Below are 15,992 nucleotides of genomic sequence, written 5' to 3'. Positions count from 1 at the left end.
CCAAGATGATGCGCCTGAGGGAAATAGCTTCTCAGTTGAATTGTTTACCTACAGAAGGAATGTGGCAAGCCGTACGTTCCCGCTTCGATTCTTGTAAAAACAAGGTTATTGTATGGTGTATATACTCTAATAGTTGTCTGCATTCCACGCCTAACATTTATTATTAGTAAGCGTTTATTCGAGGTGCGGTCAGCTTCGTTCACCCTTTATTTATTTTAATTTAAAGCTCCAAGAAATCAAAAATAGGTACCTGCACGTTATGTCTACTTGGAAACTGGCAGGCCCATCTATTCCCAATCAACAGCTATTGGGTTGTGGTGGGTCTAGTTTGGGTCTTATCGCGGCGCATGAAGTCAATAATCGTTTACAATCTTAATAGACGTTTATATGATTCTCGTTCAATGATTCTCTACATATTCAAAATCATCATAGCACTTAAATCAGAATATTAGACTTCAATAAAGATAAAACACTATGAAAAAAAACCGCATAGATTATGGACCGTACAATCTATTTGTTTTTACCGAGGGCGGCTTTAAATGTTTTAATTACAAAAGTATTTGCCAAAAGTGACATAAGAAGAATATTTTCTTTCATTCACAGTATTATTTTGGAATCGAATGTATAAGGTGATACTACATTTAATTATATTAAATGAAAATTACCTAACAAAGTACTTTTGAAGTGATGTTTTTATACTCGTTACTCGTAGAGTTAAAGGTATACCAGATTCGTTGACAAGTAGGTAACAGGCAGAAGGAAGCGTTTCCGACCATATAAAGTTTATATATATTCTTGATCAGGATCCACAGCCGAATCGAAGTGGCCAGTTCTGTCTGTCCGTCCGTTTGTCCGTTTGTCCGTTTGTCCGTTTGTCCGTCTGTCCGTATGTCCGTATGAACGCTTCGATCTCAGGAACTATGAAAGCTAAAAGTTGAGAGTAAGCATGCAGATTCCAGAGACATAGACGCATCGCATGATTGTTTCCAATTCTTGCCACGCCTACTCTTAATCCCACAAGGAATAAAGAATTAAGGAAAGGTGAATTAACCTATCCTAACAATTCTCGGCCAGCAAAAACTGGTATTCATCATAAGCCAACCTCGCCAGAATATATCTTTATGAACTTTAACAGTTTATAAGTAATCATTATTTGCCTAAACATGAGCATTGCTCTAATGATAATAAATTCACTTTTATTTTTACGACTTTTAACTGATATCCAATGAATTTTGGGGTATAAAAGACCTTGAGTGCAGCGAAAGTCAGTCAGTTTGATTTTAAGGAGAGAAGTTACTTGAGTTGTTTAAGTTGATCAAAAAAATGGGTGACAAAGACAAACTGGTAATGAGGCAATATTCCACATTATCCTGAATATATTTACCCTTTTGTCCCACAGATTTCTGATGAGCCCATCGAAGATGGCGTTAGTTCGACTTCCTCCAAAAATATCAGGAAGCAGGAGCAAAGCCTACGAGGTCCATGGTACTTAGCCAGTGGTTTTCTGCTGTTTTGGGCGCTGCTGTTCTCGGCTGTGGTATTGCCACTCTTTTATAGCATTCCCAAGGGTTCGACCATTGAGGATGTATCCAAGGGCGTTTTCATCGCCGAGCGTGCTCAGAACAATCTTTACAAACTTGCCGAAATCGGAACCAAAGTGGTGGGCAGTGATAACAATGAGAACAAAACGGTCGACTACCTGATGGGCCTGGTGTCTCAGATACAGGAGAATTGCCTGGACGACTACTTCGACATCGAGGTCGATCTGCAAGAGGTCTCGGGATCCTACATCCATTGGACCATGGTCAACATGTATCAGGGGGTGCAGAACATTGTCATCAAACTGAGTCCCAAGGATACAACGAGCACCACCTACCTGCTTGTGAACAGTCACTTCGATTCCAAGCCGACGAGTCCATCTGCCGGCGATGCTGGCCAGATGGTGGTCGCCATCCTGGAGGTCCTGCAAGTGATGTGCACCACCAAGCAAACCATCAGGCATCCAGTCATCTTCCTGCTGAACGGAGCCGAGGAAAATCCCCTGCAAGCCTCGCATGGCTTCATTACCCAACACAAGTGGGCTAAAAACTGCAAGTAAGCCCATTAGCATATCTATTACCTACATTCTCTGTATCCATATATCTGATGATGTCTTTTCCAGGGTGGTTCTCAATTTGGACGCAGCTGGCAATGGCGGCAGAGATATAGTGTTCCAAACTGGACCTAATAGCCCCTGGCTCGTAGAAGTAACTTTCACTTACCAATTACCTTTCACTCCGAATTAGTTTACTAACGTAGAAACTTTTTACAGACATACAAAAATAGTGCACCACACTACATGGCTACCACAATGGCCGAGGAAATCTTTCAAACGGGTATCCTGCCCTCCGATACTGACTTTGCCATCTTTGTAAAGTATGGAAATCTTATTGGTAAGCATTTGCATTCGTTTGAATAGAATACTTAATAAGGTAACACTTATCTTGAAGGTTTGGACACGGCCAAGTTCATCAACGGTTTCGCCTATCATACGAAGTACGATCAATTCTCTAACATTCCCAGAGGTTCCATACAGAACACGGGCGACAATTTGCTGGGTCTGGTGCGCTCCATAGCCAATTCCACGGAACTGGATAACACAGCGGTAAGATGCCTAACTCCCAATAAGTCATGGTACTAAATCCATATATTTCAGGCTTATGCCACAGGACATGCCATCTTTTTCGATGTCCTGGGACTGTACTTCATAAGCTATACGGAGAGCAATGGTGTGATTCTAAATTATTCCGTGTCCGCAGTAGCACTTGTCCTGATTTTCCTATCCATTTGGCGCACTGCAAGCACCTCCGATGTATCCATTGGATACGTTCTCTGCTGGTTCATCTTGATCCTTGTACTGCAGATCATCGCCTTTGTACTGGGTCTCGGCCTGCCCGTAGTTGTAGCCTATGTGTTCGATATGTACGGACTATCCCTCACTTACTTCAGCACTCCGGCCCTGCTGATCGGCCTCTACATCTGCCCAAGTCTATTGGGATTGAGCTTGCCATCCTACATCTACCTGAAGTTGCAACGAAGTGTAAGTAGTATCAGTTGTATAAAATGTATGACATACGAACAATGTTGGTATGCTTGCAGGATAAGGTTGCCTTTGCCCAACAACTGCAACTGGTTCTCAATGGACACGCTGCAGTGCTGGCCATCCTGGACGTTGGATTGACCGTTTATGGGCTGCGTAGCGCCTATGTGCCCACCTGGACACTCATCTTCTACGTAATTCCCTTGGCCATTAACCTGCTGACCACTCTGCACGACCGCGGCTTCTCCTGGACTGGTGTGCTCAAGATATTCCAGGTCGTTCCGTTCCTGTACAATAGCTATTTGATTTACTGCTTCGTGGTGACTCTGATACCCATGATGGGTCGTTTCGGCAGGTGAGTGAGACTGTGGAGCATTGGCATAGAGACAGTAGTTATTAAATCTTCCAATTTTGCAGAGCAACCAACCCGGATTTGATTATATCGGCTTTGTGTGCCTTGGGAACCGTTTTGTCATTGGGTTTCGTGGTAAGTGAACTAAGCTTGCCACATAAGTCAACAGAATTAAGTAAATAGAGGTCCAAAAAGTCGACGAATTATTATTTGAAGCACTATCTAAAATACCCGTATTAATTCGATATTTGTGTTCATCTTAGATCCCCCTAGTTAACATGTTCCGACGCCCCAGCATGATCCTGCTCACCTTGTTGGCCATCAGTGCTGTGACCATGTACACGGCTTCCTCCACCCAGATTGGTTTCCCCTTCCGACCAAGGACCAACGTTCAGCGACTGCCCTACCTGGTTTGTAAGCCTAATTACTTTCAAGGATCGAAACTCACGTTCGTATCCTTTCACAGCATGTGCGACGAACCTTCTACGAATACGATGGCACGGTTGTGAAGGATGACTCCGGCTATCTGTTCAACTTCCAGGATCGCCGGGGACCAGCGCCCCTAAAGCTCTCCACGTTGAATATGACTGGACTGGTCAGCATTGCTGCGGACTGCGATACGGTTATGATGTGCGGATATCCTCTATATGATCACCGATGGGTGAAGAACCGTATGCAGATCATGTGGCTACCAAGAGAAGAGGAAATTGTGCCACCCAATGTGCCGAAACTTGAGCTTGTGGCCAAGACGGAGCTGGAAAACAATACAGTGCGCTTGGAATTCCAGGTGAACACTTCAGATCATGCCAGTATTTTCTTGCTGCCATATGAAGATGTTTCCATTGTGAACTGGAGCCTACCTACGAGTTACATTGGCCAGCAGTCGACCTCTCACCTTTATTTCTCATATGGCAAGGACAACTCGCCATTGGCTTTCTTTGTTGAATTTTATGTGAGTACCAGGTGAATCCACATGTGCATTTCAAGATAATCTCTACTTGTTTTTCACAGAAACTGGACAATGACTTTACAGTACCTTTGTGCCAGGTGGGAGTGTCTGACCATTTCATTAACGACAAAGGAGATGCAATAAGTCAAGCCTTTGCCCAGAAGATCCCATCATTTGCTGCCCCAGTTGATTGGCCAGCATCCTACCAACGTTACATTTTCTAAGGAACTCGATCTCGATTCCGTCAATAATTATATCGGATAAATATTGTTACCAATAATTATTAACAATAAAATGAACTGCTAAGCATTGAACTATGACTATATGCATTCTTAAAACTAATTTACGAGCGGTCTACATTTCAATTTCATATTCATATCATTCATTATCATTCAGGTATGTTTCATACAAGTTCATTTTGAACTTGAATTTTACGTTCCTGTTTTACATTTTGTCACTTTCTTTAATTTACTTAATGCACTAAGATTTCAATATAATGTGTGGAGTTGAAACTTACAAAAATGTCTTGCACATTTAGTTCTTGTGCTTACGCTGCCATTTAAGTTTTCATACAATTTTTCCTATAAAAACATTAGTCGTGAAATATAAATTATACAAAAATATAATTTTTATGTCTAGACAATGATGTTTGAATAGCGTTTATGCATATAATGCAAATTTTATGGAGCAAATTTATAGTATAAAGATTAAGTACTTTATTACCCAACGCGTGTTCCATATAAAAAATTTACGAACCCGTAACTTAAGTGTTGATAATTGATTTAACCAGCAATTAAGCGACTCGATTTCTTTTGGTAACAACTTAAGGTGCGTTGCCCTGGGTCTAAGTACGAACCATATCTTATCACCAAGATCTGTGTGAGAAATCGAATTCGCGTATTTTACCAGATAGTCATATCTTTTAATGGTTATTACACACATTAAAATCCGTCGACTATTCAAAAGCAGTTTAATTTTCATAAAGGAGGGAGATTTAAAAATTTTATTTAAAAAAACGAATATGAGAGATTAATTATAAAACATAAATTTAGCTTTACTTAAGAGAAATAAAGTACATATGTTCTGGACTTAAACCTATTTTGTTGTTATTAAGAAATATATGAAAAGAAAACACGCAAGAACGCTTTAGTCGAGTTCCTCGACTATCAGATACCTTTACTCAGTTCCTGGGAGTTCAAGGGAACTTAAATTTAGCTTTACTTAAGAGAAATAAAGTACATATGTTCTGGACTTAAACCTATTTTGTTGTTATTAAGAAATATATGAAAAGAAAACACGCAAGAACGCTTTAGTCGAGTTCCTCGACTATCAGATACCTTTACTCAGTTCCTGGGAGTTCAAGGGGAAACTTCAAATTTCTTTTGAAAGATAGATAAATACAATTGATCTCTACGAGTTATAGGTATTAACAAATTAAACGTATTGATACTACCTTAGCGACTCTCGCCATGCAAATGTTTTTTGTTTATTTGTGCTATAAATTTTCAAGATATGATTACAAAGTATTGATAATTTCTGGGATATAAAAGCGTCTAGCACAGAAACCAAGTCAGTCTTGTTTTGCCTCCCACTTTAAAGAAAGGCAGTGTCTGCAAATCGAAAAGATGGGTGACAAGCAAAAGCTTGTAAGTAATTAGGTAACTAACTTAGTTTCTGATTGCTAACTGATTTTCTAGATCCTAGACGAGCCCGTCGAGGAAGGAGTCAAATCATACCCTGGCAAACATGAAAGAAAGCACAAAAGATACTTCCAACTACCCTGGTACTTTGCGAGTGGCCTCGTCCTCTTCTGGGGACTGCTCTTTGTTGCCGTGGTGAAGCCGCTGTTCTATCGACTCCCCGAGCCGCTGACAGTGGAGGATGCCTCCAAAGAAGTATTTATTGCCGATCGCGCATATGCCAATCTGTATGATTTCGAGGCCATCGGCACCAAAGTGGTGGGGAGTTATGAAAACGAGCACAAGACCGTGCAGTTCCTGCTGAAAGAACTGAATCTGATTAAGGATAACATTCAAGAGGATCTCTTCGATATGGAGATTGACTTGCAGTATGCCTACGGGGCGTATGTGAAATGGAACCTGGTCAACATGTACCAAGGCATCCAGAACGTGGTGGTCAAGCTCACGCCCAAGAGCAGCACCAGTGAGAACTACATCCTGGTGAACAGCCACTTCGACTCCCAGCCCACCAGTCCCTCCACCGGAGACGACGGTCATATGGTGGTCTCCATATTGGAGGTGCTGCGAGTGATTTCGTCGTCGAGAATTCCATTCGAGCACCCCATTATCTTTCTGATCAACGGATCCGAGGAAAATTCACTGCAGGCATCGCACGGATTCATTGCTTACCACAAATGGGCTAAGAATTGCAAGTAAGCTTAAGAGTAGTTAGTTATATTGCTTATAGAATTTATGAAACCTATTTTCTACAAGGACGGTCATTAATCTGGATGCAGCTGGCAGTGGAGGTCGCGAACTGATGTTCCAATCTGGCCCGAACAACCCATGGTTGGTCAAGGTAATGCATTGCCAGCTACCCAAGAAACTATTTAGGTATCTAGCTGTCCGATTTGATATCTTGCAGATATATAAAGAGGGCGCCAAGCATTATTTCTCCACCACCATGGCTGAGGAGATCTTCCAAACGGGCCTTGTGCCCTCCTACACTGATTTCGACATTTTCGTGGAATACGGAAACCTCATTGGTGAGCTAGGCTAACTATTGATTCTTTGTTTGGATGCAACTAAGCAGACATACATGGCAGGTCTGGACATTGGCCAGTGCATCAATGGATTCGTCTACCATACCAAATATGATCGCATTGATGTGATTCCGCGGGCAGCTCTGCAGAACACTGGAGACAACCTTCTCGGTTTGGTTCGAACTCTGTCCAATGCCACCGAAATGCGCGATCTCAGCGTAGGTGCCTGTACTTTAGTTGAGACAACTCTTGTTAAAAAATGTTTCTGCTTTTATGCAGGCCAATCCGACTGGCAACACCATCTTTTTCGATGTCCTGGGCTTGTACCTCATCAGCTATTCAGCCGATGTCGGTGTAAAGCTGAATTATGGCGTGGCTGCAGCAGCAATAGTCCTGGTCTATATCTCCTTGCTGCGCATAGCGGACAAATCGAGTGTCAGCTCCGAACAGATCCTGAGCAGCTTCATCCTGGTTCTAGTGGTCCAGCTCATCGCCTTTGTGTTGGCCTTGGCCCTGCCCCTTTTGGTGGCGTATGGCCTGGACAAATATGGCTTTTCTCTTAGCTACTTCGCCACTCCGTCGCTCCTGCTGGGCTTGTATGTCTGCCCCAGTCTTCTGGGCCTACTGCTGCCCAGCTATATCTATCTGAAGTTGAAGAGTACTGTAAGTTCGTGTCATGGTTTTGTGCTTAGTGCTTGTAATGCTGAACATCCGAACAGGAAAAGGTGAGCTTCGCCCAACAAGTGCAACTGGCACTCCACGGACACGCCGCAGTGCTTTCCATTCTCTGCATTGCCATCAATTACTATGGATTGCGCACCACCTATGTCGTCACCTGGACACTGGTCTTCTACGTACTCCCACTGGCCTTCAATCTCCTTACCACCCTGCATGATCGTGGCTATTCCTGGTCTGGTATATTGAAAGTGGTCCAGGTTGCTCCGTTCATGTACAACAGCTACCTCTTCTACTGCTTCATTGTGATACTCACGCCAATGATGGGTCGCTTTGGATTGTAAGTGGTTTTGCACATGGAAGGGCTTAGTGACAAAGCTTTATTGCCATTGTAGGGACACCAATCCGGACTTGATCATTGGAGCTCTGACTGCCCTGGGCACCATACTGTCCATGGGATTTTTGGTAAGAATACCCGAACCATAAGTTATTTCATTATACCAAAAGTATTTAAACCATCCCTAGATATTACTGGTTAATATGTCCCGCCGATCCGGATTCGTTCTCTTCGGTCTGTTGGCCGTCACGGCCGCCGCTGTATATATTGCCAGTTCCACCGACATCGGATTCCCCTACCGCCCCAAGACCAACGTACAGCGAGTGCCCTACCTGGTTAGTAATAAACCTTTAATAGTTTTGAAAAAGTTACTGACATCGTGATCGTTTTCAGCAAGTGCGCCGCGTGTTCTACGAGTATGATGGAACAGTGAGCAAGGATGAGAGTGGATATCTGTTTAACTTCCAGGACCGTCGCGGAGTTACCCCGTTGCTGGAGTCCAATGTGGATCTCACTGGCCTGGTCAACATGACAGCCGACTGTGCCAAGTACATGATGTGCGGCATGCCCCTGTACGACCACCGATGGGTGGAGGCCATGGAGGATACCATGTGGCTGCCGCGAAAGAATCCCGTTTGGACACCAGATGAACCGATTCTAAAGCTACTTAACAAAACCCTCCAGGAGGATGGCACTACGGTTCGATTCGAGTTTGAGCTGCAGTCCCCGGATCACACCAGCATTTTCATTCAGCCCAACGAGGACGTGACCATCAGCAACTGGTCGTTCCTCCAGGAATACCTTACCACCAATTCACCTCCGTACCACATCTACTATTCCTTCGGAATCGATGATACTCCACTGCGCTTCTTCATCGATCTTGTGGTATACGCATATCACATTACCTATAAAATCGACATTTCATTTCTATTTATTTCCACAGAAATCCAATCGCGACTTCACTGTCCCACTTTTCCAGTTGGGCATCGCGGCGCAATACATGCACGTTAATGGCGATGATGAGGCCGTCAGATTTGCCAAATCCATCCCCGACTATGCCGTCACCATTCAGTGGCCAGCTTTCTATAAGAAATACCTATTTTAAAATGTATTCAAAGTTTACTAATTAAATGTTGCTCATGAAATAGTTTAAATCTTAGCTATTCCTTGTGCCTGTGCACATAAAAAAATGGGTGGGTGCTTTCCACAGCCATAAAAGCATTTAGTTAGTTCATCAGCAATTATAGGCCCTCATAAACGGCCTTTAGCGCCACTCGTTGCGAATTTGTGGGTGCTCAAGTGGTTAGCCATACAATCAGCAACAGCAATTGGGTTGTGGTGGGTCCAAAATCATAAAGATTCCTTATCGGCAAAACAAAAGGCGTGAGAAACTGCCGCAGACGTGTATATATATTAACATGATGTTTAAAAGGCCAAGATTCCAACGTCGTTGTTTGATTAGTTTCGGTGATTTCGATTTTAAATCAAAAGGATACAACTTATTGTAAAGAAAATATTATTAATTGTCAGGTAAATTTACATAGGTAGCACATATTAAAATGTAGTATGGCTCGCTGTCGCTATCTAAAAGCTGTCTATCTCAATGGACCCAATAACTCATAACTATTAATCTTATTTTACCTTCAAGTCAAAGCAACACCAATGAATTTGTAAATGAAAAAGACAAATGCATTTTTAAATTGAACCGCCAACATGCGTGAAACTAGTTCGTTTTGCCTCCGGCACTGGTTCCCGGAACTAAATGCAAAAAACAGCTGTTGCAGCTCACTAAACAGCTTGTTGATTTGCGCGATTACCTTTTTTGCGGGACTAATTATGTCCGATCCGTCCCTGAAACCACCCGCCAGTAGCCAGCCGCTGAGGCCACCCCAACTGAACGCTCCTGCAGGATCCGGCGGTGGTCTCCAGTTGCCCGCCACTGCTCCGCAGCAGCTGAAGTCCAATGGATCCTCCGCCTCTGGATCGGCCACTGGCAATCCGCGCAACAAGTGCGCCCTGAAGCCGGGCCACTCGCTGATGAACTGGATACGGCTGTGCAATTCTGGAGCAGATCTCTCCGGGACCAAAGGACGTGTGCTGCCCGTGTCGCGAACAGAACTCGCCCGGCACAACAAGGTCGACGACGCCTGGATGGCAATTCGCGGTCGTGTCTTCAATGTCACCCGCTACATGGACTTTCATCCGGGCGGAGTGGACGAACTGATGCGTGGAGTTGGTCGCGATGCCACCAAATTATTCGATGAGGTGCACGCCTGGGTGAACTATCCACAATTGTTGGGCAAGTGCTACGTAGGACCACTAAAAGAGAATGAGGCAAAACCTGCCAATGATACTCCTCAGATTACAAATGTGATATTGAAACCACCGGAATTAGTGCCACGCTTTGATTGGATTCAGCAAAGGAGCGAACTCACCCTGATCTTCTACACGCGCAGCCTGGCCAATCCAGGCCTGGTAGTCCGTCGGAAGGACCTTCAGCAACTTAGTGTACGGATACTAGTCCAGCACAATTGGCACAGCTTTGATTTCCAACTGGCCAACAATGTAGAATGGCCTCCAAAGGTAGCGAAAATCGGTTCGGAGACGGGGAAAATTGAGTTGGTCTTGGTCAAGGAGGAGGCGGAACCCTGGCCAACGTATGGAACACATGTGTCCAACAGATTGGACTCTAGCAGCTTACACGAAGAAACATTTGAGTATGAAGTAGTTCACTGCAAGGATTTCAATCACGACTCCTTCGAACTAAGTCTGCGAAGCGTTGGGCAGGAGGTTCTGATGGTGCTGCCGGTTGGTTACCATGTAGATATAGAAGTCCCACTGGAAGGCCGAGTAACTCAGCGAAGCTACACACCTGTGGATCACTCCTATCTGTGTTTAGAGAACAACTTGTCATCGAGTTCAGAATGCTTACACTTTCTGATCAAAAGGTATCCGAACGGACCCGTCTCCAGTCACCTGCAAAAGCTCCAAAGTGGTTCTCGCGTCCATTGGAGTGTGCCACGTGGAGCTTTCCAGCTCTCGGATCTCACTGCACACAGAAATATTCTTCTCCTAGCAGCGGGAAGCGGATTAACGCCCATTCTAAGTCTAATTCAGCCCATTTTAAAAAGAAATACAAACCGAATGTAAGTTCTTCCAAAGGAGTTTTGAAAAAAAGTACTTATTTTCTACGCTTGCAGTGAAAGCTTGCAGTTGTTATACTTTAACAAAACCTCAGAAGATATCTGGCTAAAGGAGAAACTGCATGAACTACACACCCAGGACGAGAGATTCAGCTGCACAAACTATCTCTCCCAATCGGAGGATAATCCACAAAGAATATCGCTGGAGCTGCTAAGCCCTATGTTCCAGAAAAATCTGCCGGAAAGATGTACCTATGTGCTCATTTGTGGACCAAGTGGCTTCAACACCGCTGCCGTCGATATTTTGAGCCAACTGGGTGTTAGGACGAACCAAATTCACGTATTCCGCGGCTAAGTGAAGAAACCATTTTGTTGCGCACTTAATCTTCATTACATTTATTTAATGTATAGCAAATGTTTCGACTTTCCTTCTTTATTATTGTTTATACACGTTTTCGTTTTAATAATTTAATAAGTTTAACAAATACTAGAAAAATGTAGTTGGATTTGTTTTCATTTGCTTCTAAACAGGCTGCGTCGTCAATTCGCCTCGGACCTTACTCGTTGTCTACTCACACACATTTTTCGCTTATGAAATATTGTTAATAACCGACAACCAAACAGTAACCAAATGGAGGGCAGCGTACAGTGAAAATAAATAGAATCAGCGGAGTAATTTAGACTTGTAGGAAATATAGGAGTAAAGAAAAACTGGATTTACGTTTCATCACAAAATGCCCGGAACCGCTGCCGAGTTCCCAGTTACCAGTTGGTAGCATATTGCGGCGCATTGGCGATTTGACAAAATTTATTTACTGGCGCCCACAAAGACGTTTAAGTAGACATCCGTACGAGTGATTGCGTGATGGTATGGGGTGTGTATGCGGGTATTCTGCAACTCCAAGTCCTCATTTAATAGGAGCGAATCGCTGGTGGAACAGTAGAGACTTCGCTGTCCAGCGTGGTATCGATCACGTTTCTGTAGTCCAGCGTTATGTCTCCGTTGTCATTGCACACCCACGAGAGCGTGTGCTTGCGCCAATGCTGATCCATGGGCTTCTTCTGCTGACCGTCGAGGGGCTTGCTGAAATCCTGCAATAGATTTTGTTCCATGATAAGCAGTTCAGGGGCTGATTGAATAGCAACTTACGTATTCATCCTCGCGAACCTTGAAGTCCTCACGGGCATGGGCACCTCGCGATTCCTTGCGCGCCTCAGCGCTCACAATAGTCATCTGTGCATTGGCCAACAAGTTCTGCAGCTCCAGCGTCTCCACCAGATCAGAGTTCCAGATAAGCGACCTTTAATGCCAAGGAATGTTAAATGCGAGCCAAAAAATACTTAATTCATATTTATATTCACCTATCAACAACCTTGATGTCCTTGAACTGCTTGTAGATCTCCTTCATCTTGTTCACACCATCCTGGAGGATGGGACCATCACGGAACACAGCAGCATGATGCTGCATGGTCTTCTGCATCTTCAGACGCAGATCGGCGGTGGTGATCTGGCCGTTGGCATGGCGCAGCTTATCCAGGTTGGCCACAGAGGCCTCGCCAGCGTTTTCCTTGAGGGTGGGAGCCGGTGCACCGGGCTTATTCAGCTCGGCGATAGTTTTGGCGCACGCACGTCCGAAGACCACCAGATCCAGCAGAGAGTTGGCACCCAGACGGTTGGCACCATGCACCGAGCTGGAAGCAGACTCGCCAGCGGCATACAGTCCTGGCACAATCACATCCTTGCCATCCTTATCAATGGTGATTACCTGGCCGCGGTAGTTGGTCGGCACACCACCCATGTTGTAGTGCACGGTGGGCAACACGGGGATGGGCTCGCGGGTCACATCAACACCGGCAAAGATCATGGCGGTCTCGGAGATGCCAGGCAGACGCTCGGCGAGCTGCTTGGGCGGCAAGTGGTGCAATTGCAGGTAAACGTGATCCTTCTCGGGTCCGGCGCCACGACCCTCCATGATCTCGATGGTCATCGACCGCGAGACGACGTCGCGGGAGGCCAGATCCTTGGCCACAGGAGCATAACGCTCCATGAAGCGCTCGCCATTACCGTTGATCAGGTAACCACCCTCACCGCGGCAGCCCTCGGTGATGAGACAGCCGGCGCCGTAGATACCAGTAGGATGGAACTGCACGAATTCCAAATCCTGAGAGGGCAGGCCCTGACGGGCAACCATGGCGGTACCGTCACCGGTACATGTGTGCGCCGAGGTGCAGGAGAAGAAGGCGCGTCCATAACCGCCGGTGGCAATGACCGTGTTCTTAGCGCGGAATCGGTGCAGTGTGCCATCCTCCAGGTTCAGAGCCAGCACACCACGGCACTCGCCATCCTCGAAGATCAGATCCAGGGCAAAGTACTCCACGAAGTAGTTGCAGTCGTAGCTCAGGGATTGACCGTAGAGCGTGTGCAGCAGCGAGTGACCAGTACGATCAGCCACAGCACAACAGCGATGGGCCTGTCCGCCTTTGCCGAACTTCAGACTCTGTCCACCGAAGGCGCGCTGGTAGATCTTTCCGTCCTGGGTACGCGAGAAGGGCATGCCGTAGTTCTCAAGCTCAATGACAGCCTTGGGCGCCTCGCGCGTCATGTAGTGGATGGCATCCTGGTCGCCCAGCCAATCGGAGCCCTTGACCGTGTCGTACATGTGCCACTTCCAATCGTCTTCCTCCATGTTACCCAGAGCCGCATTGATACCGCCCTGGGCGGCGATCGTGTGCGAGCGGGTGGGGAACAACTTGGTGATCACCGCCGTGCGGAATCCCTCAGCCACCAGGCCAAAAGCCGCCCGCAGGCCAGCTCCTCCTGCTCCCACGACGATCGCATCGTAGGCGTGATCCACCACCGGGTACTGTTTAGATATCTTGTCCGGATTCGCCGCCGAGGCCTGCTGGCGGCCGTGTGTGATGTGGTAGCTGCGCTGCACTCCAACGGCTGCGGCACGTTGCTGCAAGGTATAAATTGGGATCAGTAATCGGAAAGTATGGCGAATTCAAAATCACACATTCTATTATATTATTATTATTATAAAGTTTACTATTGCGCTTAGTTCGTTAATTGCTAAGGTTTAATAAGATATCTACCATATTCATATAGAACCATTTCATATAGAATCTATATTATGGATCTGCAGATTGAATTGTATATAGAAACATTTTCTGATTTGAAATCCCAGCTTGTCAATAAAGCAATCAACTTATTGTTTGCTTTAGTCATTCAATCATAATTCACAATCGTTTGCGAAAAAATTACGTAAGCTCAGACTTAAAAGTTTACTGCCTGTGTTGCCGATCCACAAAATGCAGTCAGTTTTAATAACCACGACCTTTAAGGTCACCAAAAATGTGTTTGTCTGTTCTACCAACTAAATTTAAATATACAGTTTGATGAATACCCATTATTATGCACATTATAATACACATTTTGTGCGTATCTGAAATAGCTTAGTGTTATCTTATCAGAAGATTCCAACAAAAAATTAAGGCCGGAAAGTGCAGAACACGTAGTTGCAACTAAATTCCCTTCATTAGTTAAAATTATATGCAAACAATATATAATATGTAGTTGAGATAGTGTATAGGAAGAGTATGAGAACTCTCTGATGACGTCGGCAAGATAAGATGATAAAAACAGAAAGAGCGACTTGCACTGATAACTGCTTATGTAATAAGCAAATTAAATAATTGAACTGGCATTTTTCGGAGGGGGCTTTTAGGGGAAGGGGGCGGGGTAGATCGGCACGGTGATCAATTAGCTCCATTGTATAATCAGCTGTTAGTTCCGTGACGTGCCTCCATCTCTCTCTCTCTTTCTCTCTCTCTCTCCCCTTCCGCTCATTTGCTTTACTACATATTATTATCCTCTCTTGTATGAATCTTCCAATTGTGCGGTACTTATAAAGGTTAACAAAACCAAGTGCTTCAACTGCATTTTGTTGCACGAAATGCCCAAATGCACGATATCGCGGATGCAGGAGAGTGTGGATAAAGGGGGCGGGGCGGCCGCATAACATAACCTCGCTGGTGCACACCTAGCTTTCCATAATAAAATCAGGAAAATTGCAAAACACTTGATTGGAATGTGATTCGCTATATGAACATTAGTATAATCCGGCAGAGGGCACAAATTAAATGCACCTGGCCCCCACAATTTGCTCACAAATTACATAACACAAGTAAGGGCGGCGCGTTTTTGGCCAATTTGTGGGTCTTTTTCTGTTGTCACATCACGAGCGGCTGGGTTCTCTTAGAGCCGGTTGTATAACCACTATGAAAGCATAAGGCTTTCCACGAAGGAACCTGTGGTTTCACTTCCAAAATGGGGACTACTTACCATGGAGGCGACAGCATTTTTGGCCAAAATCGATGGCACACGCATGATTCCGGACATGTTTGGCTGGGTTGCGAGGTTCTACTGCTTGATTCTGCAAGAGATTGGACCGAAAACGATGGGTTACGCGCCTGTAAGAAGGTGTGTTTGGTGTTGGTACAAAAGAAAAACAAATAACTACGTGTATCGATGTGTCTATGTGATTGGAAAAGGAAAAGTTTACAAACTTTCAAATGTTGTGTGTGAACTGCCGCTCGTCGGCACTGCAGTTCGGTTCACTGACTCGCTCAATGAGCGCTGAACCGGAACTAGTTCAGTGCGGCAAGGCGTTATTCCATTTGTAGTCCAAAAGTATAAAAATACCGTGTTCCGCCTACGTATTTTTCGAATGGA

At 44.9% G+C, this 15,992-nt stretch overlaps 4 protein-coding genes across 9 annotated transcripts; 3 read left to right on the top strand and 1 right to left on the bottom strand.

Moving 5' to 3' along the window:
- Positions 1-35: 35 nt before the first annotated feature.
- Positions 36-4,692, top strand: LOC6547485 (endoplasmic reticulum metallopeptidase 1). 3 transcript variants are annotated; one of them, XM_015156699.2, is made up of 11 exons: positions 36-104; positions 1,400-2,094; positions 2,162-2,246; positions 2,312-2,432; positions 2,490-2,644; positions 2,696-3,079; positions 3,139-3,434; positions 3,497-3,566; positions 3,695-3,841; positions 3,898-4,383; positions 4,443-4,692. In XM_015156699.2, the coding sequence occupies exons 1-11, from the start codon at positions 60-62 to the stop codon at positions 4,602-4,604; spliced, it is 2,646 nt and encodes an 881-aa protein (XP_015012185.1). In that variant the 5' UTR covers positions 36-59; the 3' UTR covers positions 4,605-4,692. The 3 variants fall into 3 exon arrangements, with proteins under 3 accessions (XP_015012185.1, XP_001974801.1, XP_015012186.1); XM_001974765.3 differs by lacking the exon at positions 36-104 and adding an exon at positions 1,264-1,344; XM_015156700.2 differs by lacking the exon at positions 36-104 and adding an exon at positions 1,264-1,344 and having other exon boundaries at positions 3,145-3,434; positions 4,443-4,604.
- A 1,256-nt stretch (positions 4,693-5,948) lies between these two features.
- On the top strand, positions 5,949-9,265 carry LOC6547486 (endoplasmic reticulum metallopeptidase 1). Of its 2 annotated transcripts, none has more exons than XM_015156701.2 (11): positions 5,949-6,026; positions 6,078-6,772; positions 6,834-6,918; positions 6,985-7,105; positions 7,166-7,320; positions 7,382-7,765; positions 7,828-8,117; positions 8,173-8,242; positions 8,303-8,449; positions 8,508-8,999; positions 9,058-9,265. In XM_015156701.2, the coding sequence occupies exons 1-11, from the start codon at positions 6,006-6,008 to the stop codon at positions 9,217-9,219; spliced, it is 2,622 nt and encodes an 873-aa protein (XP_015012187.1). In that variant the 5' UTR covers positions 5,949-6,005; the 3' UTR covers positions 9,220-9,265. The 2 variants fall into 2 exon arrangements, with proteins under 2 accessions (XP_015012187.1, XP_001974802.1); XM_001974766.3 differs by having other exon boundaries at positions 7,822-8,117.
- Positions 9,266-9,861: 596 nt separating this feature from the next.
- Positions 9,862-11,669, top strand: LOC6547487 (cytochrome b5 reductase 4). Its single transcript, XM_001974767.3, has 2 exons — positions 9,862-11,260; positions 11,315-11,669. The coding sequence occupies exons 1-2, from the start codon at positions 9,951-9,953 to the stop codon at positions 11,610-11,612; spliced, it is 1,608 nt and encodes a 535-aa protein (XP_001974803.1). The 5' UTR covers positions 9,862-9,950; the 3' UTR covers positions 11,613-11,669.
- LOC6547422 (succinate dehydrogenase [ubiquinone] flavoprotein subunit, mitochondrial) lies at positions 11,638-15,928 on the bottom strand. 3 transcript variants are annotated; one of them, XM_015156366.2, is made up of 5 exons: positions 15,827-15,928; positions 15,603-15,693; positions 12,620-14,217; positions 12,408-12,558; positions 11,638-12,349 (listed from the first exon to the last, which is right to left on the bottom strand). In XM_015156366.2, exons 2-5 carry the CDS (start codon positions 15,657-15,659, stop codon positions 12,170-12,172), a joined length of 1,986 nt encoding a protein of 661 aa, XP_015011852.1. In that variant the 5' UTR covers positions 15,660-15,693; positions 15,827-15,928; the 3' UTR covers positions 11,638-12,169. The 3 variants fall into 3 exon arrangements, with proteins under 3 accessions (XP_015011852.1, XP_026836000.1, XP_015011853.1); XM_026980199.1 differs by having other exon boundaries at positions 15,603-15,730; positions 15,827-15,922; XM_015156367.2 differs by having other exon boundaries at positions 15,781-15,908.
- Between the last annotated feature and the right edge of the window lie 64 nt (positions 15,929-15,992).

The sequence above is a fragment of the Drosophila erecta genome, unplaced genomic scaffold (assembly GCF_003286155.1).
Source record: "Drosophila erecta strain 14021-0224.00,06,07 unplaced genomic scaffold, DereRS2 tig00000092-arrow-pilon, whole genome shotgun sequence".
Classification (NCBI taxonomy): domain Eukaryota; kingdom Metazoa; phylum Arthropoda; class Insecta; order Diptera; family Drosophilidae; genus Drosophila; species Drosophila erecta.
This window is presented reverse-complemented; position numbering and strand designations above follow the sequence as displayed.